Consider the following 27032-nt stretch of genomic DNA (forward strand, 5'->3'; position numbering starts at 1 on the left):
GTCTTCGTTACATCGTTGACTCGACTTTTACAGTGCAGCATTGCGCCTGGCCCAGTCTCTGGAAACTCACAATACTCCTACCCTCTCCGAGCTAACACCTTAGCCAGCTTCCAGAATATTTGACCTGGTGGGGCATGTCAGTAAATCGGTTCTGTCAGTTTTAATCACATCACTTCATACAGTCCCTGCCAACTGTACATACAGCTGGTAATTCGTCCGGTGTCATTATGGCCTCACTGCCACACATCAACCTTACTGCACCTCACAGTCACAGCAACGCTTAACTTTCCCAAATGAATGTTTTTCTTCCCATAATGCGGTTCTTCAGACAACTTGCCAGTTTGTACAGCTTATGGTGTGTGTGTGTGTGTGTGTGTGTGTGTGTGTGTGTGTGTGTGTGTGTGTGTGTGTGTGTGTGTGTGTGTGTGTGTGTGTGTAAACGCCCATTTCCAGTCGCTGATAAGTTAATACTTATGAATTTGATGTATACATAGTTTTACCCTCACTGATTACTTCGGTTGCGAGTATGTGTATCTATATCGATTTCTGTCTAGACAGACAGAATTGTGGATGCGCGTCCTTGTAGGTGGGTGTGAGGAAAATATTGTCAAATCACACACACACACACACACACACACACACACACACACACACACACAAAAGCAAACGTGCAAACAAGCAAACATAGAACATCAAGAAAATACTAATGCGTAACTCTTACCCTCCAAGGGATCAATGTGCAAGTCAGTGTCTGCGATGTCTTCCATCATGTTGCCTCGCTAGCCTTTGTGCAATATCACACTGTGTGCGATAATTCATTGAAAGTTGCCTGATTCTGTCAATAAGTTAGAAGAAAATATCAGTACGAATATTTTTTAATTATGATGACGTACTGCACAGGACACAAAACATGCACACGACTTTGTAAGTAAAAAAATAAATAAGTAAATAAAGTGCACCGTAAGACAATACGTTAAATGTACAATATATCAAGTATATACTGTACTATATAATTATTATCATATTCAAACCTTTCACTACTAGAATTCCCCTTAGCTGGTTAGAATTGTATTTTTGTAGTCCAAGTAACATAGATTACCTGTATTTTGACCACAGGTGAAAAGGTTAATGGCTGGGTAAGAGGCGGGTGAAGGTGTCAACACGTCCACACCTCACAGTGGACAGTGGATACACAGGACTGTAGACTACTGTCGTGCCCAGCATCTTATGAGGTGTGTGTGTGTGTGTGTGTGTGTGTGTGTGTGTGTGTGTGTGTGTGTGTGTGTGTGTGTGTGTGTGTGTGTGTGTGTGAACTGGGAACGTTTTGCCTTTTTACACATGTGTTCGCAAAGCGAGAACAGGTATTATGTTTTAATCGGCCTGTGTGTCTGTCAGTCTGTCTGTGTGCTAACAAAATGAACAGTATTTATTTGCTTTTAGCCAAACTTGGTGACGGGGTTGAGGGCTAGCCCATGAGCAAACCCCACTTTTTAAAAACAAGTCAAAAGTGAAAATCACAAGTCTAGGCCAAAATTTAATCTAGCAAAATCAACTTAAAAAGCTTTCTTTATCCGATTTAAGCCAAACTAATGGAAAAGTATGAAAGTAAGGCAAGCATGATGTGATTCAATTCTGAAAGCAATCAGTGAAAGGACAACGTCACAGGGCAAGATCAAAGTTCGACCCATGTGTGTTCGATTGATTGGATGATTACACTTGAAAGATCGTGGTGGCGTAACAACAGAGATCATTGCCGCTATAAAACAGGAGTAAAAACAGAACTAGGATAGCTAAAATACATACAGATATATAGATAACAACATACTAGCACAAATTATGCTAGTCATCTAACATTAATGTTCTTACACTACGTCAAGGACACACCATAAAATTATGCATAGAACAACAGCAGGTAAAACTGAGCATAAAAGCTAAAGTTGTCTGAGGAAGCCTGCTTCCTCAACAGTCAAGAAGGTGGCACCTCCTGTCATACAAGCCTCCTCTCTAAGGACTGAAGAGAGAAGGTAAGACCCACCTCCCGCCCTAAACCTGAAGAACTATCGCCGGCGAGCATTCCCCGGAATGGGGCACTCAAGGGAGAGTTGCAGGTCAGTTAAGCTGACCAGACAGTTCTCACAATAAGGACGGGGTCTTCCCTCAGGGGGACAGCAATGCGCCAGGCGTGTATGACCAATCTGTAGGCCCGTCACGGCAACTTCCCAGTGACAGAGCATGGCTGTATACGTCCGTGAACTAACTACTGTAGTTTGTTTGGAATAGACATATATCTTATGAGTGCTGCCAAGAGGCCCGGACAGCAGCCTTAATCACAGGAAAGTAATCTTTGTATTGCAGGAGTCTGACAGAGGCATCAAGGGTAGCTGCTACCCTTGCTGCGTCATCTGCACATTCATTTCCCTGCAGTCCAACATGGGCTGGTGTCCAGCAAAATGAAATTCTCTGTCCATTGCTGCCCATGAGGAGCTTTTCTAAAATTTCCAGCACCAGACGGTACGAAGAGTTAAAATGCTCAAGTGCAGATATGGCTGCTCTGGAGTCACAAAAAGTGGTAAAATTCAAAAGTAAGGATAAACTGGAAAGCCATCAGAATTGCTGATACCTCAGCAGTAAAAACTGACTCTGAGATGGGTAAGGTGCCACTCCATCTAAAATTAGGGAAGATGATCCCAAATCCAACGCCAGCAACAGACTTTGAGTCATCGGTAAAAACTGGGACAGACCCAGTATGGAGGACAACATGAGCTAAAAACTGGACGCGGATCACCGTATCTGATGTCACAGACTTAGGGGCCGTGACATACCGGCAAAATGTGACTTCAGGTAACACCCAAAGTGGAACATCAGATGTCTCCACGCTTAAAACTGGAGTGCATGGAAGACTGAGTTCAGCCATGACTTTCTTTGCCCGATAACCAAAGGGGAGAGGAAATCCCGGATGGAGGTCATAAAAAGCGTGCTGGCAGAACTAAAATCAGTTTTGTGTTGGGGTCTCAGGAAGCCTCTGGACTCTGTACCAGCACCTTGCTATGTGGGACCAAAGCCGTAGTTCGTCACATTTTCCCAGCATCCATAAACGGGCTTGGAAGAAGGGAGGTGAAAAATGTTCCTGTAGCCAAAGGAAGTCCTGTGAGATGTACAGAGTCCAAGGTGCGTAACCAGGCAGGGGTATCTGAGGAGTGCACCTCACAACCATTCTCCAGCTTAGATAACACCACTGCATGATGGGGTAGGAGGAGTGTGCGTCTGTCAGCATCGCATCCAGTATGAGCCAGAACCTTTAAAAAGGCTCAAAACCTTCAGGCAAGAAGCCTTTGTCTGCTTTAAATGTGGGATCCAGGGAAGACGGGGGTCATACTGTAGGTTAGGACTAAAAACTCGCTTCTTCATTACAGGCTATCCTGTGGCCATTTAAAACAAATCCCAGTCAGGATACACCCCATGTAATCGGCTGAGGTGCATTGCAATGGTCTTAGATGAGGAGAATCTTAAGCCACACTTCTGAGTCCAGGTAAAGGTCCGATCTACTGCAAGTCGCAGTCAGGGCTCTGCCACTGAGATATAGGTTGCGGCAAACAAGATAGAAAAATCATCCACAAAGAGGAAGCTCTTCACACCTTCCGGTAGGACTTCCACAATCGCATTCATCGCAACAGCAAATAATGCCACACTCAAAACACTCCGCTATGGCACTCCCTCCTCCAGAGTATACAGAGGAGAGAGCTCCCATTGCACACGTACCTGAAACTTCCTCTCAGAGAGGAAGTTCTGAATAAATATGGGTAAGCGACCCCGAAGACAAAATATAGATTGGATAAAATGACATGGCACCAAGCTGTGTCAAACACCCTCAAGTAAAAAAATACATCGTTACTTGGTGCCGTGTGGAAGCATATGCGGTTCAAATGGACGACTTAGGGCGGACAAGATTATCCATAGTGGATCTCATCTCCTTAAACCCAAATTTAGATAAAAACTCAGCATTTTCTAAAAAACAAACAAGGCGTACATTCGCTATCTTCTCAGACAGTTTGCAAATGCAGGATGTTGAAGAGGTTGGGCGGCAACTGAACGCAGTAGACTGGTCCTTCCCTGGCTTAGAGATTGGGAGGACTATTGGCAGTCGCCATTTAGCTGACATCACCCCCTCCTCCCACACCCTGTTGCACAAGATCAAGAGAAATGCCAGGGACTCCTCTCCGAGATGATGAATGATGCTATATGGAGTATCATCGTGTACTGAGGCTGTGTCCTTGCAGAAAACAAGGGCAGCTCTCATTTCTCTCGTGGAAAACAGGGTGTTGTAAGTCTCCCCTCACTAAGACAAATATATTCCCCAGATCTTCTGACACAAACGATCAGCAATATATAGCACTGAAAAAAGGGAAATGGTAATGCTAGGTGTTTTAGGGTCGGCTTCCCGTCCCTCTAACGCCTAGTGTGTGGCTGGGCTGTCTTTCTAGACCAGAGCTTAGACAAATAGGAGAGAGGCAGGACACAAAAACTAAAGGCAACAACTTTACACGTGTATTACTAAATTCTACAGTGGAACGGGTAGATGTCACGAATACAGATACGCTGGACGATTATTCTTAGGCCTAGATATGGGTTATTAGTATCGCGTAGGATACTACCCAGGTCAAGGTCGGGCAAGGTGAATAGCACTTAGGGCAGAGGTTTATATACGGTACTATTATTGTACGAAGTTCAAGTTTTATATATTTGTGGAGTGGGTGGTACTATTTCGCTGTTGGCAATTATTACTTTAACACTGGAGGTCTGTGTATGATTTTAGTATGATGCGGCGTTATCAGATGGTAGCGTATTCACCGTAATAGACCCGTATTTCACTGCTTGGCCGTGTTCACGGTTTCACTGTTACTTTTATTCACTCCACCACTTTTATATTGTCACCGGTGCTTCTCTTACTGACTTCCTTTATATGGTTCACTGCTCTACCTTCACGTTACTAAATCAAAGACACTGTGCTTTCACTGTCACTCCTTTCAGGTCTGGGCGTCGTGGTGGTCAGGTACAAGGGCGGCGGAGGTGACCCAGCCTCACTACTGACGGGGCTGGGTTCCACAGGGGGCCTCTGTGTTCAGGGGCCACGGGATCATGCATAGGGGCGTCCTCTCTCATCCGGGGCTGCGGGTGGCGAAGGGCCCTGTGCTTTCGGGGCTTGGGGCGGGAGTACGGCCCTCAGGGCTGGGGCCGAATAACTGCCTGAACTTCTCGCTCAGGTGCCTGACAGAGGATGAAGATCTCCGGCATCTGGGTGTAGGGAGGTCCAGCCCGGGAGTCCTGGGGGTGGTCTGGGGGTCCCGAGGGCTGCGGTCCCTGGTGCTTGATGGCGCCGTCAGGAAGGGGCTGCGGCTCTGGCCTACGTCGGGGTCCGTCAGGTGAGTCCTCTCCAGATCCGGCTGCAGGGAGAAGAGGCCAAGGGAAGTCACGGGGCCTCTCCAGTACTCCTTCAGGCTGGGGACTCCCTCTGAGTCATAGGTTGGTGAACAGGAGTCAGCACCTGACGGAGGGGCGGCTACAGGCCGTCTCTTGCTGTAGGGCCCAGCTACTGGCAGTGGCCTTCTAGGGGCACGGCTACAGGCCGTCTCTTGCTGTAGGGCCCAGCTACTGGCAGTGGCCTTCTAGGGGCACGGCTACAGGCCGTCGCTAAGGCCCGGCTACTGGCCGTGGCCTGGGGAAGGGAGCAGCTACAAGCCGACTCAGGGGCACCTTCAGAGCGGCTACAGGCCGTCTCCTGACGAAGGTGGGAGTGGCTGCAGGCCGTCTCCTGTTTTCCCTCAGAGTGGCTACAGGCCGTCTCCTTCAGGAGGGTTGAGCAGATACCAGCTGTCTCAAGGGTGCTGTCTGGAGCTGGAGTAACAGCTCCACCCCGATGCTGGTTTGGGAAGGCTCGCCCAGAAGGTAGTCTTGTATTCCTGCTATGGTGGCGGCAGGCAAACTCCGGGTCATAGGGGCACGTGGCCCAGGCGGACTTATGTCGTTGTCACCCTGAGTCTCGGCGCACTGTCGTTGCTCCTCTGTGGGCTCCTTCTAGGGGTGTTAGGTCGCCCTCGTGGCACTATACTGCATTTTAGAAATATTCCTCCGAGTTTGACCTTCTTAGATCATATAGCTCTGCTAAGTGACAGGAGGGCCCTACCCCTCCTGGCATGGCAGCTGCCGGGTGTGGCTCGAACTCACGACCCCCAGGTCCCGAGTTCGACGCTCTACCACTGAGCCACCCTGCTCCCTTATATAGGGCTGATGGATCTCTTGTTCATCAGAAGCAGTAGCAACATTCCGAGATCCTGAAATCCTTAGTGTAATGCTAGGTGTTTTAGAGTCGGCCTCTCGTCCCTAGAGCACCTAATGAGTAGCTGGGTTCTCTTTCTAGACCGGAGCTTAGACAAATAAGAGAGAGGCAGGACAAAAACTCAAGGCAGCACCTTACATATGTGACAGGAATGAGCAGATGTCACAAATAAGAACAAGCTGGACAGTTATAATTCTTGGGATCCAGATATGGAATAATAGTATCTCGCAGGATACTGTACAGGACCAGATTGGTTAGGGGGAACGACACCTGAGCTAGACACTTATGTTGGTGGGGGAGTTTACATTTCCTAGGCCGGTGGTGGTGGTCTCAATTTCCCAGGGTAGCGTTAATATTTTACACTGGGCCTAAGCGTGACCTTATTGAGACGTGCCGTCACTGTTGCATAGAGTGTTCACTGTACCTTGGCCCGTAGATCACTTTTACATTACGTTACTATGTACCCGGGTGGAGCTGGCGGTACTGGAACTTCAACTCAGGGGCCTATGTATGATCTTCATTGTCCTACGGCGGCACTGTACACTATGGTAAGCCCGTCCTTCACAGTCTTACTGTTGCACTATCTTTTCCACCACTTTCTTTTATGCTCTAACCACTGGCCCAATTTACTCTGTCACTCCTACACTGTCTGTATGTTGCATGTGTTCACTTTCACTCACTGTCAGGTTGGAAGTGTCACGGTCAGGCGCAGGGGTGGCGGCGGAGTCTCAGCCTTCCTACTGATGGGGCTGGGATCCGCCAGGGGCGGCTAGGTCCCGGGGGTGGGGGACAGCTCGTAGGGGCGTCCTCTCTCGTCCGGGGCTGCTAGGGGCATAGGGGCTCGAGGCTTCTGGGCTCGGGGTGGGAGTCCGGCCCTCTGGGCTGGGGCCAAACAGTCACCTGAACTTCTGAGTCAGGCTCCTGACGGAGGATGAGGATCTCCGGCGTCTGGGTGCAGGGAGGTCCCATCCGGGAGTCTGAGGGGTGGTCGGGAGGCTGCGGTCCCCGCAGGTCGGGGATGCCATAAGGAATGAGCTGCGGTGTCAGCCAGCATCAGGGTCCGTCAGGGGCATCTCCACCGGCTGTAGGGAGAAGAGCCTGGCAGTGGTCACAGGGCCTCTCCAACACTCCTCCAGGCTGGGGGCTCCCTCCAAGTCGTAGGTAAGTGGACTGGGCTCAGCACCTGATGAAGGAGCGACTTCAGGCTGCCTTTGGTGGTAGGGCCCGGCTACTGGCCGTGGCTGTCACGGGACACCTTCAGAGCAGCTACCGGCCGCCTCCTGCAGGAGGGTAGAGCGGCTACAGGCCAACTCTCCGGGGGCACCTTCAGAGCGGCTTCCGGCCATCTCCTGACGAAGGTGGGGGCAGCTTCCGGCCGTCTCCTGATTGACCTCTGGAGCGGCTTCAGGCCGTCTCCTGTAGGAGGGTGAGCGGCCACCAGCCATCTCTCCAGGGGCACCTTCAGAGCAGCTTCTGGCCATCTCCTGATGAAGGCAGGAACGACTACCGGCCGTCTCCTGACGAAGGCAGGAGCAACTACCGGCCGTCTCCTGACGAAGGCAGGAGCGACTACCGACCGTCTCCTGATTGGCCTCTGGAGCAGCTTCAGGCTGTCTCCTGTAGGAGGGTGAATGGCTGCAGACCATCTCTCCAAGGGGCGCCTTCCAAGCAGCTTCTGGCCATCTCCTGATTAAGGTGGGGGTGGCTTCAGGCTGTCTCCTGTAGGAGGGCAAACGGCTGCAGGCCGTCTCTCCAAGAGGCACCTTCCGAGCGGCTTCAGGCCGTCTACTGACGAAGGCGGGAGCGGCTGCAGGCCGTCTCCTAGTTTCCTCCAGAGCAGCTTCCGGCCGTCTCAGGGGTGCTGCTAGAAACCGGAGAAACAGTTCCACCCCGGTATGATCTGTGGGCAGCTCGCCCAGCAGGTCGTCTTGTATTCCAGCTATGGTGGCAGCGGTCAAGTTCCGTGTCACAGGGGCGCGCGGCCTGGGTGGACTTAAGCCGTTTCCGCCCGGAGCTCATTCGCGCCGTGTACACTCCTCCGTGGGCTCCTTCTGTACCGTCAGCCAGCTTCAAGAAAAGGAATTTCTCATAGTCACCTGGCACTGACACTAGGAATCGTCTCAATGGTAGGAATGAAAGTTTTCTCAAAGGGCTTGGTTCCCTCCCTCGAGAATTCCTCTTACCCTTACTGCCAGTGACCTGATACGGTTTAAGCGTTACTATGCTTGACACATTGGTGGGAGAATTCTGCGAGCACTGTATAGCCCTTAGAGCCAGGGGAAGGACCGGCAGCTCCTGGGATGAGGATGAATCATCTGAGGATTCAATAGACTTGCAGGGTTCGTCAACAATAGATTCAGGATCCCTGGAGTGCCTGGGTTTGGCCAGTAGATGACTCGTGGGCCTGGCTGCACGGGCACATGAGGATCAGTGCTGGGGAGTCACTGCCATATAATAACAATCAAAGACTTCACTCCCCTCACCCACCACGGAACCAAACAAGGGGGTGGCGAACAACATGTCAAAAAAAACTCTGACAGTCCCAGGGGTGGCAAAAGAGTATAAGTGGGTAACCATCACACAACCTGAGCTCCGGACCAGTCAAACACGAGGCCATGTGGGGCCCACTTGACCTTAGGCAAATGAATGTTCAGCCGATTGACCTGGTCGGGACTCACAAAGCCGCCCATCTAGCCAGCCAAAGAGGCGTGTTGCTAGTCACCGGGCACATTGTGTGGCATCACTCAGGCACTAGGCAACCTGTCTTTTTAGCATCACAGGATACCACGCACAGCAGACACGTAAGGGGGGGGGGAGCAAAATCTCTGCCCAACAATGACCTGGGTAGGAGGACGTCATCACCACCAGTTGTCCCCTTACCTGGTGATGGGAGGACAGCACTTGGCCCATGAGGCCGATGGATATAAAACCTGATGAGGCAGCCAGGCAATTTAATTAGGGGACCCCACTGACCACGCTTCAAGCCCCACCAGCACTGCAAGGTATCTCCCCTTTTGTGGGGACCCGTGTGTATGCTTATGAACAAAATTGCTCAAGTTTTTATCCGATTCTAACCAAATTTGATGGATGGGTTCAAGGTCAGCCATGGTGTAAGCCTATTGTCTCTTTAGAACAACAGGTCAAAGGTAAAGGTCATATGGCAGGGTCAGCTTCAAGTTTTCATCTGATTTTGACCAAATTTTTTGGAAAGGTTGATGTTACAGCAAGAATAAAAGGATTCCATTTTGAGAACAATCAGTCAAAAGACAAGGTCACAGGGAAAGATCAAGTGCTGAGGTCAACTCAGTTTTTTATCTGATTTTACTCAAACTTTATAAAAGGGTTATGGGTCGGCCACGTAGGTCTACAAGTCAGTCAAAGATCAAGGTCATAGGGAAAGGTGCTTGTGCGTGAACAAATATCTAGTGCAGTGTGATCTGATTTTGATCAAACAAGGTGGATGAGTTGAATCACCTGAGGTTGACCCATTGCTTATAAGAAAAATAAGTCAAATATCAAGATTTTGTGGAAGGATTCAGGTTAAAACAAAGCTAAAAATTTTTAATTCGATTTTGGGAAGTCAAAGGTGAAGGTCAAAGAGAAAGGTCAAATGTCAGTGTCACTGGGCAGTCAACTAAATTTTGACTTGATCTGAAACAATGTTAGTGGAGGTGTTATGGGTTAAGTAAGAATTAGTTTGATTCTGAGAATAATCAAATAATCTAAGTCAAAGAGCAATGTCAAATATGCAGCCCCTAGACCAGTTGGCTGGTGCGGGTGTTTCACCCTCTGATTGCTCCTTCGTGTTTCTTTGAGGTAACAATGGGCACATATTCCAGTATCCACTCAGTTAATGCCCGTTTGCCCCAAGAATCATTCCTGGCCTCGTCCCTGTTCCTCATTCATATTACTGTATTGATATCATGTCTGTCACACACACACTATTTCATTCATATGCAGATGACTCAGGGCTTTTCATTTAACAACCCATTCACAAAGTTTGATATCTCTAACTCCCAACTCAGCACAGTAATCTCCTTAAATCAAGATATTTAGTTTCAGCATTCTGTAATGACATCAGTGTCTTCACTTGTATCCTTACGGGCACACAGAGTATCATGCGACACAGAAGGGGAAAATGGTGCATTACAGGGCTCCACAGAGGACAGCTGAAAACTAATTAAAAACCCACTCAGTAACAGTGTGAAGGGTATGAAATCAGGAGACAAGTGAGAGCCACTACTAACCACACTAAAATAAGTCCCTATTGCATCTGCTACTACCAGAGCAGAAGTGTGTGTGCTTAGATGGCATGGTCATATGAAGGGAATGGATTTAGCCAAATGTGATAAAACATAACATGAGCAAGTATAAAGGTCAGAGATGTGAGAGGCCAAGAATGTGAATGGCTATGGTAAATAAGCTTGTGAGAATGCAAGCTATTGAAGAGGCTAAGGAACTGACAAAGGATTACAATGAATGGATGATATTGGAAAAGCACATAAAAAGTGTTTGGCACTCCTCTTTTTAAAACCTGACAGTCAGTAAAGACTATCTGAAGACTATAATGACTACTTATGTGAAACATATCTTTTATTATGCAAGAAAGAAGGAACCAAAGGCCAGGGGCCAGCAAACCGTTCCCTCCAAAAAAAAAAAAAAAAAAAAGAAAGCTAAATTCAAGATCCATTCATTTCGAGATGCCTGGACACACTGGATTTGAAAGACTGGAGATCATAGGAAGTAGGAAATGCAGAGGGAGACAGTTCCAGAGTTGACCTGTTGCATAAATGAAGGACTGGGAGTAACGGTAAACTCTTGCATCAGAGAGTTGGACAAAAAAGGGATGAGAGTTTGTAGCTAGATGGGTGCTACGAGTCCGTCGTAGAGGTGGAGGGATGCAAGCAGACAGTTCAGAGGAGCAGTGACCATTGTAGTAGCGATAGAAAAGAGATAAAGATCCAACAGTGCAGCGAAGAGAGAGAGGTTGAAGGGAGCCAGTAAGAGGAGGAGAGTTGATAAGATGAAAGGCCTTTGACTCCACCTTATTGAGAAGAGCCCTATGTGGGGAGCCTCCCCACACATGAGAGTTGTACTCTAAAGGGCCGAATAAAACCTGTGTATAAAGTCAACAACTGTGTATGGGTAAAGAAGGTACAGAGTCGGCTTAGCACACCTAATCTCTTGGAAGCAGATTTTACAAGAGATGAAATATGATCTTTCCAAGATAAGTCCCGAGTGAATGAAACCCCAAGCATGTTCAAGGATGATGCAGGATTGAGCTGGATATTATTAAACATTAGTGGGTACTCCTGTGGAAGATTGTATCGGGTTGACAGGTGTAAAAACTGGGTTTTTGATGCATTAAAAACAAGATTATTTTTACCCCGGTCAGAGATACGAGCCAAGTCAGACAATAAGTTTGCCATAGCCTCATCCCTTGTCTGTTGAAGCAACTGCTGAGATGGACGTTGTGGGAACCGAATGGAAAGGTGAAGGGTGGAATCATCAGCGTACGAGTGGATAGGGTTAGATGTACAGTTTAGAAGGTCATTGATGAATAGAAGGGAGATAATTGGTGATAGGACAGAGCCCTGAGGAAGACCACTGTTGATAGATCTAGGAGAAGAACGATGGGCGTCTACAACAGCAGCTAAAGAACGACCAGAAAGGAAGCTAGAGATGAAGGCACAGATAGAAGGATGGAAACCGTAAGAGGGCAGTTTGGAAATTAAAGATTTATGCTAGCCTTGATCGAAAGCCTTTGAGATGTCAAGTGCGATGGCAAAGCTTTCGCCAAAGTCCCGAAAGGAGGATGGGCAAGGAATCTGAAAGGTAGGTGAGAAGATCGCCAGTGGAGCGTCCCTGATGGAACCCATACTGACGATCAGAAAGAAGGCTGTGATAGGAAAGATGCTTTAAAATTTTTCTGTTGAGAATCGACTCGAAAACTTTTGAGACAGGACGTTAAAGCATTTGGACGATAGTTAGAGGGTTGGGAATGGTCACCCTTCTTTGGGGCTGGCTGAATGAGAGCAAACTTCCAGAAAGAAGGAAAGGTACAAGTTGACAGACAAAGGCAAAAGAGTTTACCTTGGCAGGGTGTAAGCACTGAAGCACAGTTCTTGAGGACGACAGGAGGGACTTCATCAGGCCCTTATGCCGTGTTAGTATGAAGACCAGTGATAGCAGAATATACATCAGCTGAAGAAATTTTAATGTCAGCCATAAGGAAGTCAGAGGAGGGAAGTGATGGAGGAACAGCACCGGAATCGTCTAAGGTGGAATTGGAAGAGAAAGTCTGAGCAAAGAGATCTGCTTTATCAGTAGAAGAAATAGCTACAGAGCCATCAGAATAGAAAAGAGGAGGGAAGGATGATGAGGTAAAGTTATTAGAAAGGTTTTTGACAAGGTGCCAGAAGGAGCAGGAAGAATTCGAGTTGGAGAGTTGAGAGTATTTAGTACGGATGAAATTATTTTTAGCAGAGCAAAGAACAGACCTAGCACAATTCCGGGCAGAAACATAAGCAAGATGTGATTCAGGGGTGGGTTGGTTCTGGTACCTTTTATAGGCCCTCTCCTTGTTGCGGACAGCATTAGAACATGCGTGATTAAACCAAGGTTTCTTGCATTAGTCAAAGGATATGAGAGGGGAATGTATGCTTCCATGCCCAAGAGAATAACCTCCGTAATGCGTAATGCACACTCAGATGGCTCCCGGCCATGGAAGCAATAATCATTCCAGGGAAAATCAAAGAAGTACTGCCTGAGGGCCTCCCAATCCGCAGCTCCGAAGTGCCACAGTCGACGTTTCTTCGGAGGGTCCACAGGCCATACCAGAGTGATAGGACAGGTTAAGGTAATTAGGTTGTGATCAGAGAAGCCCAGCGGAGAGGATAGTTTAACAGTATAAGCAGAAGGATTAGTTGTAAGAAAGAGGTCAAGTATGTTGGAGCTCTCTCCAAGGCGGTCAGGGATACGGGTAGGGTGCTGTACAAGCTGCTCTAGGTCATTAAGGATAGAAAAGATGTAGGCTTGTTCACCAGGTGAACATACAAAAAGAGCATGTGCAAATGTTGTATTTGTGAGATGGAGTCAGGACTTGAAAGGCTTGAATGATATGTCAATGACTGCATTTTCACTGGATCTGCTGTTCATAGTTTTCCCACCTTCTTGTTTTCTCCTTCCTTGCTTCATCTTACCTCAAGCCATTGTTAGATGGGACATGGTCAGGATGATGATGATGGTGAGAAAAAAAAAAAAAAAAAAAACTGCACATTGATTTACTCAGTGGTTCTCAAACTTTTCCAATTAACGGAACCCCTTTGCTTTTGCTGGTAGCCTACTTGGGGGAACCCCCTACGACCCCCTCACCCAATATAGGTGGAAACCAACCCCCTTATAGGTGGGAACCCCCTCAACACACACACACACACACACACATGCGACTATATAAAAGTGCAGTTTAGTACGTACTCAGCTCAAAATTCTTACCTTATTTAATGTGATGGGTGAGCTTGTTTCTGGAAACAGAGACCATCAAAATCTGAAACTATGTTTGTTAACTGCAGACGCATATCAGGTGCTGCATGCAACTTGCTTCGATATTTGCTTTTGGTTGCAATATAGCGAGAGAAAGCTGCTTCACACATGTATGTTGTTGCAAAGGGCATAAGATGTTTCAATGCTCGTTTTGCAAATTCCGGGTACTCATGCAATAGGTTTGCCCAGAAAAGAAGGAGAGAGTCCTTGTTGTATTTAGTTTTCAAAGTAAGGTCAGTGGCAACGTCAATTAGCTGTTCTTTTTCAGTCACTGACAGATTCTGCTTCATCACATTATCTGCATCCATGAATGGGTTGCGTAGCCATGTCAGAGGGTCTGACTGCTTTGGAAAATACTCTCGCAGATTATCCTTTAATTGTTGTAGGTGCAGAATCATGCAGTCTCTTGTACCGTCAGCCAGTACTAAGGAGTTTTCGTTCAGGAATGCATGGCAATTTGGCAAACACTCGGCCTGGTTTTTCTTTACACAGCCGATCCAGAACTCAGTCTTAAGAAGAAAGGACTCAATTCTGTCTTGAACATTCAAAATGTTGATATTAGAACCTTGTAATGATAAGCTCATTTAATTTCAAAAATATATCTGCAAGATAGGCCACCTTACAGACTTCATCAATGAAATGGGTTGACAAAGAAGACTTGTGCTCTCTGAGAAATACTTCAATCTCATTTCTCAATTCATACACACGTGAAAGAATTTTACCGCGAGATAGCCAACGCACCTCTGTATGTAGCAGCAGAGTTCTGTGAATGGACCCCATCTCCTGACACAATGAGGCAAACACTCGAGAATGAAGAGGCCTAGCCTTGATGAAATTTACGACCTTGACTACTTCATTAAGTGTCTCTTTTAGATCACTTGGCATCTTTTTCACAGCTAGCGCCTCTCTATGAAGGCAGCAGTGTCTATGTTCCACAGCAGGTGCAACGTGTTTTATGAGACCAATAACACCCTTTACTGGGCCTGTCATTGCCTTTGCACCATCAGTGCAGACAGCTATGCAAAGGTCCCACCTAAGATCATTATTGTTGAAGAAAGTGTCCGAGATTTTAAATATGTCCTCACCTCTTGTTGTCGTTTCGATAGCTTGGCACAACAGCAGATCTTCGTGCACAGACTCATCTGAAACATATCGTACAAACACAAGGAGGACAGCTAGACCTGCAACGTCAGTAGATTCATCAAGTTGAATAGTGAAGCCCACAGGACTTGTTTTTATGCGATTTATTAACACTGTTTCACAATTTTCTGCCATCTCTTTGATGCGGCGTGATACGGTGTCATTTGACAGGGGTACAGTGTCAAGAATCTTGCTATGTTTCTCTCCTAACATACAGTAAATCACATCTTTCATGCATGGTTTCAGTAAAGATTCTGCAATCGTATGAGGTTCACCAACCTTTGCAATGTGGTAACTTACGTGGTATGAGGCTTTAAGTGCATTTCTATTGTTTTGGTAAGCAAATTTCTTGATGGAAGCAATATTCCCTTTTAACCGATCTCATTTTCTTATGAAATAATCACTGTGTTTGTTAACTAGCTGTGGGTGCTTGGTTTCAAGGTGCCTCCTCAATTTTGCAGGATTCAAACTACTATTAGCCAAAAGTTGATTACATTCAACACATTGTCCATCAGCAGCATTTTCATCTCCAACTGACATGAAACCAAATTTTATGTAACTGTCATCAAATTTTCGCTTCTTTGAATATCCGATACCTGATTTAGCTCTTGATTCTTGTGTCACAGAAGTAGAGGTATGTGGTTCATGCAGGGTTTCTGTTACATCACTAATTACACCTGTCTATTCAACACGCTCACTACACTCAGTAGAATCAGTAGATGTATTGTTTGTATCACCTTGCACCTTCGGCCGTAAGGTGTGGTATTTCAACCAGTTTTCCATCTTAGAACTTTAATACTACAGTTAACAAAACAGGCATGCAGCGAAACACACACGTCATGAGGCCTGGCGCGACAATACTGGCTAACGGCAGTGGAGTGGGTGGGACTGGGACGCATACAAACGCCCAACGTACCTGTACACTTCACATACAGTCTCTCTCTCTCTCTCTCTCCTCAAATGCAAAAGATTTCATCACTTTCATATTTCATATTATCCATTCATGTTCAAATAAATATTATTTTATCATATATATATATATATATATATATATATATATATATATATATATATATTATATATATTATTATATATATATATATATATATATATATATATATATATATATATATATATATATATATTGTTTGCCACAGAACCCTTGAAAGGTCTTCACGGAACCCTGGGGTTCCGCGGAACACAGTTTGAGAACCACTGATTTACTGTTTGACTAAAACTCCACTTCTGAAGAAGTTTAAAATTATCGTACAATACCAGTATGTCATGTATCAGTTGGTACTAAAAATATGTAACAGAACCTTGGAGGACTGTATCTGAAGTAATACTAAAAATCATTTTCTAAATAATTTATTTTGTAAATATCATAAACTAATGAGCACTGAACTAAGTTGACTAGGAAAAACACTGTTTTAATAAACCACAAAATCTAATACAGTACAATTAGGCCTCATTAACTTTGATATGAATAAATGTCTGAATTACAAGGGGTTCTTATAATTTTTGACAGAGACTGTAATCTACAGGCTAACAAATCATTACTTCATTTAATCAGTATCATATGAAGATTCTTCCTTTTTTATTTCTGTATAACACATGAAAAGCAACTGAAGACCCAAGATCCACACAAATAATTCAAATGCTGAAGTAACTAGCAATCTCTTCATTACAAATACTTTACCTGTAAAAGATGAGGGACCTGGTTTGTTAAAATTTTCAAGGAGGGCAGTCTGTCAGTAATATTTTGCTATTTCCTGCACTTAATCCAAAGAACAGCTCCCAGTTCACAGTGTAAGCTGACATTATGAATTGCAAAGATTCAAGTGTTAAGTTTCATAATCGATCAAAAAACAATTAAAGCTGCATTATGAATAATGAAAACTGACAGATGCCGAACAAATGAGGTTTACCTACATACTAAAGAAGATATGCTACGATTTCTTTACAGCAGAACTGCTTCCTCTTTTAATAAAATGGATATTATCAAATAAACTACTTAAACTTTACTAATATAAAAATACCTACAATGAACTGTCCATGTACTGAAATATATATATATACAGTATATATTCTTTTTTTTCATAATCTAAACTTGTAAGTAGCTTAGTCCTACCAACATCAGTTTCAAACATTTATTATAAAATCAAATGCAAATACTGTAGCCTGATGAAATACAGGGTCTAAATTCTTCTTCTAAAATTAGTAAAGATGAAGACCCCCAAGATACACTTATGATTCATTAACTAAGTTCCCCAAGTAAGCAGAAACCATACTTCTCAGGCCATTTAACTTATTATAACAAAGTGGATGTGTTAACCACATTTCAAACCTCACTTCCAATTTCCCCCTAAAAACTATTTATGACCACAACTTGCCTACTACTGTGCTTTCAAATGATATACCCAAATAAAATCAGGTAAAATAGACATAAGACATCATAAAGACATAAAACAATCAAAACTGTCTTGTGGTGGCAGCTAATGTTCTGCTCCTTGTTGCTTTTCAGCACTTCTCTCTCTCCTTTCTTTTCCTCCTCATATCACCTCACTCACTCTCAAATTTATGACTCACACTGGTGTTTGTACTGTAATCTTATTTAGCTGTTTTATTTTTGTTGGCTTACTGTTACAGTCATCCCCCTGAGTAACAGAGTGTTAACCAAAAGTATCAAGTTAACTCGAAGCACATTATTTTGACGAATGAATTCCAAAATGTAAAAGCTAATGTGTTAACCTCATCTCCAACATGACCCCACTTCCCCCTAACATCCTTGTATGCTTTCTGACGACAAATCTCACAATTCTGAGGTAAAACAGACATAATAGAGTGACATCTTTTAAGTTTCAAGTACAGTATTACTTTAGAATGACAACTGCTATCACCTTCAAAAAGGCTTACGTTCTCGCCCTCCCATCCAAATATGACCCTCTCTATCTTGCTGTCCTTTAATTCTTTCCTTTTCTTCTCCTCTCACTTTATCTCTCTCTCTCTAGATGATTTACTTTTCTTAGTTTACAGTTATACTGCTTAAATGCATGCAATAATTTCACAAACATTGAAGAAAAACAGCAAAAATATGTCAATAACTGAAGATCTCTGGTAGTCTTCAGTTGAGATCAGACTGTATAACTCGAGTAACAATCTATGTAAGTTGGACTGGGGTCATGGTTCTGGTCAATGCATAATCTGAAAATCCATGTTTCAGAACCACTTTATTTAGGATATAAGGCAAAAAACTGGTCAAACATTTAACATCTCTGAACTTTTCCAACAATATCAATTTGCATACACTTAAACAGCACCATATAAATGGAAAATGGATTATAACTAGGTAAACTGAGTATCTGGATAAAGTGTATCTCAGGGGCCTCTTGTACAATGTTTTGAAGTAGGTAACACAATATGAGATTCATTACTTCCAAACTGATGATCTCTGCATTCCATCACAACACAATGGGTTATTTCCAAAGCAATGAACACACACACACACAAAATAATAATAAAATAAAATAAAAAATAAAGGAACACAGACTCTTAAGCAGCTGTCCACATATGAGTTACCTTCTCTGCAGCATCAGCACTGACTGTCAACTTAAGCAGTGCAAGTACAGTATGTGCTGCTTTTTTTGTATGTTCAGCACCAATCTAAATTAATTTCCAATAAAAAATATGCAGACACCATACAACTGTCAAGTACACTAATCATTTTACAATCCATTCATTCAGCTTACGAACACAAAAGATTTCAGAGCTTACTTACCAAAATATAGGGTTATATATAAAATTTCTGTGACTTTTGTGGCTTTATCTACAACTAAAATGACCAAACTGCAAACACAATCAATAATAAAAAATAAATGGGAGCAAAGTACAGTCAATCAAAAAGATGTCAGAGCACACTTACCGCGAAACAAATCAAGACCATTGGTGATGGGTACTGGAAATGCCTGATATTTCCCCTTGTTGGTAAACTTGTTTTCTTAAGGATGCTATACAGTACATTGCATGCTTCTGAAATTTTCTAATTCTGTATTTATATCTATCTATCTATATACTATACTGTAATCCCTCATTTATCCAGATGTACAGTATCCGGACCTATTCATTATTCAGATGCTGGACCTTGGCTTTATTAAACCATTATCCTAATTTACTTGCTATTATCCAGACATAAAAGTTTCCGTGAACTTCGGCCAGCCGATCGACATGTTCAAACATTCAGTGTTGTGGCCGCTGGGCTTGAGCCGTGAGTGGGAAATAGGCCGTAACTCACAACCAGAACTGAAATGTCCATCCGCCCCTGTACTAAATGGTCAAAGTTGCGTGCTGGTCCGATCACTCCCAGTGGACCTCCAGCACCCGAGTAACCATGACTGTAACACACAAGTGGTGTCAAAACGTCTGTATGCATCTCCACCGAATGTCCAAAGTTGCGCGGCCACCAGGAAAAGTCTTTCCTAGCTGCCGCCGAGCGTGTAACGCAGACTGCAAGCCACAAGTACATGTTCGTTGACAGCGGCTATCCACCTCTCTACCTAACGTCCAAAATCACCCAGTCACCAGGAGTTGTGTTTCCACATGGCCACCGGGTGTGTAATACTGACCACAAGCCATGAGTAAATGTACGGTATAAGCACCCATCCTCCTCGTGACAGAAGAGTGAAAATCCTGCCCACAGCCTTGCTTCTCCTCCCTCCCGTCCCTCTTCCATACCCTACTGGCTCCCCTCTCAGTCCTTCCCCCCCTTTGTGCTGATAGAACTGACTCATGAGTTTTTAAATTTTTTTGCGATTTATTCGAATACTAGATAAACAGACAGACTACTGGTTGTATTGAAATTTCGAGGTGACCACAAGAAAGCTCAGGAAATTCTGCATCTAGACGTGTGCTTAACTCTTGGGAAGAAGAAGAACAATAGGAACCTAGTGCCAAAATCCAGCACAAAGCCGGATCATCGGCTACAAGCTGTGTACGTTAGGTGGGCCAGAAGAAATGGGTCAATGGAAGAAGTATATCATATCACAGATGGGGCTATTGAAATAAGGAACGGAATTAGATGTCGGAAAGAAGACCAACAGAGGTAAGGAAGGACATGATATTATGGAGGAAAAAATACAATGACTCTCGGAGAAAGTCTGCAAGAAGGGGGGGGACGTTGGAGGCGAGACAAAAATGGAAATGCAACACGTCGCTGTAGTGTGTAGAGTGGACAATCAAGGAAAATGTGGCGTACAGAGAGAATGGTATTGCAACAAGTACAAAAGGGAGGGCGACCACCAGACATCAAATAAGAGTGGGTAAGTTGAGTATGACCAATTCTAAGGCGAGCTAAAGCCGTCTCCCACCTCCTATTACGGTGGCAAGGGGTCGACCAAGGAGAAATAAACGGTTTAACAACACGTAGTTTGTTATTAGTGATAGAGTCCCAACAAGACTGCCACCGGTGCTGAAGGAAGGATGACAGAGCAGGAAGAAGGTCAGAGACTGGAATGAGGAAGGAAGGAGAGACATCCCTGGTAACTGCCATACGAGCCAACTGATCAGCACGTTCATTGCCCGCGACACCCACATGTCCCGGGACCCAACAGAACTGGACTCTTTTACGACGAGAGGAGATACGGAACAACCATTCCAAGATACGAAGAACTAGAGGGAGCCAAAATTAGGAAAGGTACTGTACATACAGTAGTGTATAGGTAGGGTTGGTTTTCAGTTTTTTTTTTTTTTTTTTTTTCTGTGTGCGTTTTGATGTCTAAATATGGCTGATTGACTTGAAAACAGTCCCAAAATCAGGAGGGGTACTATACATACAGTAATGTATAAGTAGGGTGTCTTTTGGTTTCCAATGTTTTTTTTTTTTGCATGGTTTTCTTGGTGTTTAGCATTACTCTGGGTATTCTTATGTGTGTTATGATGTCTAAATATGCCTGAATCAAAACACTGCTAAAGTAAGCATAGGTACTGTACAAACAGGTTAGGTATAGGTAGGGTCTGGGTATAAGAGGGAGGATATTGTTCATTATCCAGACATTGCCACTACCCAGACATGACTTTGGCTCTATTACGCTGGATAACTGAGGGACTACTGTATATAAATATCGGATACAGATACATATATAGATATATACACACAGTATGTACACAGTACTTTTTTTCTAATTACAATAATTAATCTCCTTGGGACAGCACAAGCTATGGTGATCATTTTGGATATTATCATGCCCCACCCATGCAATATATGTTTTTTTATCAACTGTGGATATCTTTTTATCTTACCTCTTCTATTTCTTTGAAAAAAGGTCGTCACATTATTCCTCTTAAGACTACAATATTTTGGTTTAGCCAAAAAATTCTAATCCGAACTACTGCTAATGGTGCTCTGAAAACTTTCATCCCTGTTTATACAGTCGGTCCTGAACATTCAAAACCATTAGGTTATAAGACCCCTCATGGTGGGTGATGTTCATGAGTGGGTGATGCATGTAAAAAGAGTAACACTATTCCCAAATGTGTCCGACAGTCTAACATTCCTTTATCCTTGGTGTCCATTAGCGAATACTCATCAGTCATTTTCTCAATTCATTTGCCATTTTAACATAACCATACCCCAGCTAGTTAACAAGAAACCAACCACCTAAAGCTTGTTTAAGGTATTATTTTAATTAAAAGTGAGAGTAAGATGCACAGATGGAAATGAGTGTTATCAGAGGTATGAAGCTATCACTGTGCCCTAACCTTTTTGACATTAACATAAATACATCATAAATAAACAGTAAACTATGCATTCTGCAGGTACATATGCACACCTGAAGCACTGAATGACTGTGCCATCCCAAGCTCATGTGTAGACTGTAAACAAAGTCCGATGATAGCCTGCTTGCAAACACTAGGCAGTGGTGAAAGATTTGTATGTTCAAGTTAATCATATGATTTAATACAAAATTATTTTCCCCCTCACAATTTACTGGCAGATATTGAATATAAATTATTAGTTAACTGATTCCTCCCCCCCCCCTTCCACAGGCTGTCTCCTTTAGTTACAGTCACTACTCGTTATATGATGGGGTAACGTCAGGTCATACCTTAATGAATAACGATTTTATCGTAAATCGGGAGACTGAAACACATTATAAAAGGGGGGTTACGTCAACTCAACTTCCCAAAGTCACCTACCCAAGACTGACACAAAAATGACAACCTATCTTAATCACTTCCTGTGTCGGTCCAAGTCGTCTCAAGAACAAAACAAACACTATCACACCAATACAGGCGACGTTACTCACGTACACTAAATCACTGCAACAACACAACAATCACACTTGCGTAATGTTGGCCTGGTGCTACACAATGTATAGGTCTACTGTAGCACAATGCTTGGCTGAGAGGTGACGATAGCAGGGGGGCACATGTGAACGAGTGGAAAAGACAGGGTTTTGAAGGGGTGGCGGGACCACAACTGAATCAAAACAATGCTCTGCATGCTGGGGTTGCCATCTTGCCTGAGACAAGCAACTGTCGCCCTGCTTGTGCCTGGTGCTTTGTACAAAGTTTTCCGAGGACAATATCGTTATAGCGGGAAATTCATCGCAAATCGGATTTGGAGGTGGAACTTTTCTGTTATCGTTGTAGCGAATTATTGTACACTGAATCAACGTATAACAAGTAGTGACTGTACATAGCCGCAAGTTATGGTCCACAGCCACTTCCCCCCCCTGTTGCTTTGATTTTTCTTTCCCAGGAACCAATTCGCAGTAAAAGCAGGGACGCAGGTTGTTGTTCTGTGGATGTTTGGGACCGACTGCAAAAGGAAGAATGGTAACCTAATCGTCACTGGCAAATAAACTCATTCCTTGAGCAAATAATGCATAAAATATGCAACAATGAGAGCAACAAAGATATGAGATACTGTTATCTTATAAGTACGTATTGGTACAGCATAAAAGGTTATATATATATAGTGTACTGTATATGCACTAAACTACATAAACATAATTCTAGGTTTTGTCCATCTGTCATTCAACAATTTACTGCCCTATTAGAAACACATCAGTTCAGGACTAGTTTTTAATTGTGCAATATTCTTCTACAGCACTTAAATCAATTCAGTACAACTGCTACAACCACAAATACTCACACAACATCAATACCTACGAGACCTTCTTTAATATTTATTCCTACTTACTGATCTTCCGGGCATACGGGGAAAAAAAAAAAAATCATTCCTCTCTGTTGTTGGCATGACCCATGGCTCATCTGGATGTGAACTCAGTACTGTAGACTACTGAAACTGGTAACTTAAAACTAGTTCCTACAAGAGAGCTTTTGTTGAGGTTATGTTGAAGAACAGTCTGAGTTGACACTGAGGTGTATGACATGTGTGTTGTAATGTACAGGGCTGCACTGCAGTGTGGGCATCCTGGATTCTTTGTTATACCTATTTTATACTGTAGCAAGGAAAGTGATGGTTGTATCTTAGTCTGGATAATGACCCTGGTTAGGGTGGTTTCACTGTTCTCCAATGATTTCCTTGAACTGCACTCTTCATATGTGGATAGGAAGTGTGAACTAACAATTATAACTCTTGCAATCTTGTTCTCACATCACGTGAAGAATGCCCTGGTATACACAAAACCAACACTGCAATGTCATCCAAAACATGTAAATAATACTCCTTTACCTCTACATGCCACATCTACAAAGATCTAATAGTTAGCAAGCTGGATATGATGGCAAAGGCTTTAGTAAGAAATAAAATGCTGACATCACTAAACTCTAAAATGTACTATAAACCATCATTCAGTAAAGCATGCTAAAGTCCATTTAGATAATGAGTTACCAACTGTCTGGGAAAATCATTTACTACTTATAACAAAAAATATTACCAATTTATATGAAGTACTACATATATGAAATACTTAATATAACAATATACTGTACTATAATATATAATATTTATTAATGCAGGACGTACAATAAGGACATAAAACAAAGAACGGACATATAACACTGTACAATTAGAGAATGGTGGGCTGATCAGAACCCAGAACAGTATCTCATAATCTGAATTTTGAAGCTATTCTATATTCATAAATATTTATGTTGTATACTGCTTCCGTAACAATATAACTTCATAGTACATTACATAAATTTACTGTTCTGCTCCTGCATTTTCAGCTTGGTCAAGGATAGTTTCAAAAGCAAATGGTACGAAAGCATAACCTCCTCCTCCATAGAATTTGCTCTGGAACTCCACCCTGAAATATAGTTAAAATACTGTAAGTGAATGTTTGATCAAGTAAACCATACACAGTACTGTAAATCATACTCAGTACTGTATATTAAACTGTTGCCACTAATAAAAGCAACCAAACACACTGAACCCATACCACTAAACACACATTCTCCTGCCTATTGGTCAACATATTACCTTAATATACATCTTTCAATACTCTAAATTTCCCATCCAATCAAACCTACACGAATCAAATAAATTTCTGAACAATCTCATACTCACTGCTTTCATTCCTGATCTATCTACTGCATATCATAGCAATGTCTCACATCCAGTAGTTAAAGTGGGCACTGTCACACTGACATACAGATCTCCTGCAGCCTGCTTGCTCAATCATGGCTCTGCCTCCTTTGCCCTTCCCTTTCGTTTCCATCGCTAAACCAAGGTACTCCACCACATTCTAGTAATTAACAGCACTTACCATTCACACTGAGCTACTGCCTTCAATCACTCTAGTCAATCATCACCAACTTTTATCTACATTTAATTTCAGACTTTGTCACTTGCAATCATTCACAAAACTCTAAACCAGTCTGCAAATACAGTCGGTCCTCATCTAACACGGTTTGCTACAATGTGATACTGCTGTAACACAGCACAATTTTGCAGAAGGAAATGAACATTCTAACCCAGGCACTATTTAGCGTAACGCAGTAATGTGAATCCTTAGTCAAGCTGAGTCTCTCAGGGAGTTCGCCTTTGACAGAGACCCTTCCCTTGCAAGAGGTAACAATGTGATTAAGCAGACTGTTGATGCAATCGGCGTCTACAATTGTATGCACACCGACTGAGTAAATCACCGTAAACAGTTACTGATCACTCATTACTTTGCTAGACAAGCTGCTGCTGGTCTACAGCAAGAGGATATCCAACAATAGCAGGATGAAGAAGCTATGGAGGACCTATAAAATCATGTTTGGAATGTTGCTAGTGAAAAAGACTTTGATGGATTTTAGTGTGTGTTCTCCCCCTCTACCTCATCTTCAGCAACGTATGTCTGCTCTTCTCCTCACATAAGGTACAGTACAATAAATAATAAGGTCCTGTACTGACCTAATGTATTTTTACTAACAATATTAACCCCTTAAACGCGGATCGTCTCATTTGCGACGCTCGGCCAAAAGGACATAACGGCGGATCGTCGCGTTTGCGACCAGCTCCAGCTGGTATTGTCTATCAGTACCGCCACCCTTGAGTTACTTTTAGCACACTTGACCTTTGTACTACTGACCTCGGTTGTTGCCAAGTTTCATTTTTTTTACCCACCCACGCGCCGCTGCCCGGCCCTCCCTCGTTGTGCGATATGGCAGCGCGCGGACGGCTCATACGTATCAATCTGCGCCTTCCTCTCGCAAGCACTTTATGCTATTTGGAAACGCTTGTTTCCCCAGTTGTCACACTAGCATTTTTTCGCGCGGTTTGCCCCTGTTTAGCGTCAGTCCATGCGAATCTTTCAAGGTGACACCATGTCCAACTCAAGCTCTTCCGAGTCTGTGCCTTCCAGCCCTCCGAAAAAGGGTTTTGTGACCTCCACCCCGTACAAAACCTTACAAGAAACTGCTAAGGGACTTAGTGACTCGGCTATAGCTAGTGAGTTATTGAATGCGTCCATGGATTACGGAAGTGACGTCGGTGTGTTGTCTAGCCTGGCAGAGTCGGACACGCAATCGAGTGCTGAGTCTGAGGTGCCAGAAGTGACTATTCCTGTGCCAAGCACCTCAACAGGCAAGGCTCCTGTGAAAAGGGGCCTAGTGTATGGAAAGGGGGCCAAGAGGAAAAGAAGTGGTGACCCAGCTTCCCAGCCATTGTCCCCTACACCACGTCACGCCACCGCCAGCCCGCCACGCACTCCCAGCCCCATTCTCTCGTCGTCATCTTCAGCTGCCCTTTCTCCGGAGTCTTCGGAGTCGCCTTCACCACCTCGGAAGGGAAGTAGGCAGTCTAGTTTACGTAGTAGAGGTTTCCGTAGGCCCAGTGTTCGTGCTAGTAGGGCTAGAACTTTGTCCCCTAGTGTAAGGCTAGCTACTAAGGTTACACGCACTAGGCAACTCGCCAGTCACGCCACCGCGAGTGACCTTGAACCCCCAGCTTATCTCCCCACCACCACCACCACTACACCGACACGACCTAGGACAGCCTCTGCCTCACCCACTGCCACACGACCTGCCTCACCCACCGCCACCCCCAGCACCTCCCAGCCTAGGCAGGGCACTCAAGATGCCTTCGTGTGGTCAGAGGGCTCAGATTTTGTGCCGGAAGATCTGCCCTTTGATGCCAGTGGGTGTGGAATACAGGATGACTTCCCTGTCACAGAGGATGGTGAATGCTTGGACTACCTGTTGGCCTTCCTGGATAACGAAGCAATGGAGCAGAGTTGTACCGAGACGAACAGGTACGAGGGGCAATCTGCCGCAGTTCGTGAAGGAGAAGGTGAAGCTGCAACGCCATCCACGTCGCAGATGGCAGCATGGGTTCCTGTAACGATCAGAGAACTGTTTGTATTTATTGGTTTGATGTTATTGATGCCCCACAATTGGAAGCATAAGCTCGAGGAGTACTGGAGTTCAGACGATCTTTGCCCCACACCCATCTTCAATATATATATGAGTCGCGATCATTTCAGGCAGCTCATGACTTACCTTCACTTTGCGAACAATGATGAGCCTTCCCAAATTGACCCATTATGGAAAGTGAGGGGAATCCTGA

The 27032-nt window shown here is 44.1% G+C and overlaps 2 protein-coding genes across 2 annotated transcripts in view; one reads left to right on the forward strand and one right to left on the reverse strand.

Annotated features, from left to right (window-relative positions):
- Positions 1-24259, forward strand: part of Gbeta5 (guanine nucleotide-binding protein subunit beta-5) — an 89826-nt gene extending 65567 nt beyond the window's left edge. Inside the window, exon 9 of the mRNA XM_080282500.1 lies at positions 24209-24259. Coding sequence (XP_080138626.1) covers positions 24209-24223 — 15 coding nt within the window. The 3' untranslated portion in view covers positions 24224-24259. The remainder of the gene's footprint in view (positions 1-24208) is intronic.
- Positions 23030-27032, reverse strand: part of LOC145412588 (V-type proton ATPase 116 kDa subunit a 1-like) — a 105044-nt gene continuing 101041 nt past the window's right edge. Inside the window, exon 17 of the mRNA XM_080282495.1 lies at positions 23030-24288. Within this exon, the coding sequence (XP_080138621.1) occupies positions 24183-24288 (106 nt within the window). The 3' untranslated portion in view covers positions 23030-24182. The remainder of the gene's footprint in view (positions 24289-27032) is intronic.

This window comes from Coenobita brevimanus, chromosome 93 (assembly GCF_032717465.1).
Source record: "Coenobita brevimanus isolate Jiangsu-jjx chromosome 93, ASM3271746v2, whole genome shotgun sequence".
NCBI classification, from domain to species: domain Eukaryota; kingdom Metazoa; phylum Arthropoda; class Malacostraca; order Decapoda; family Coenobitidae; genus Coenobita; species Coenobita brevimanus.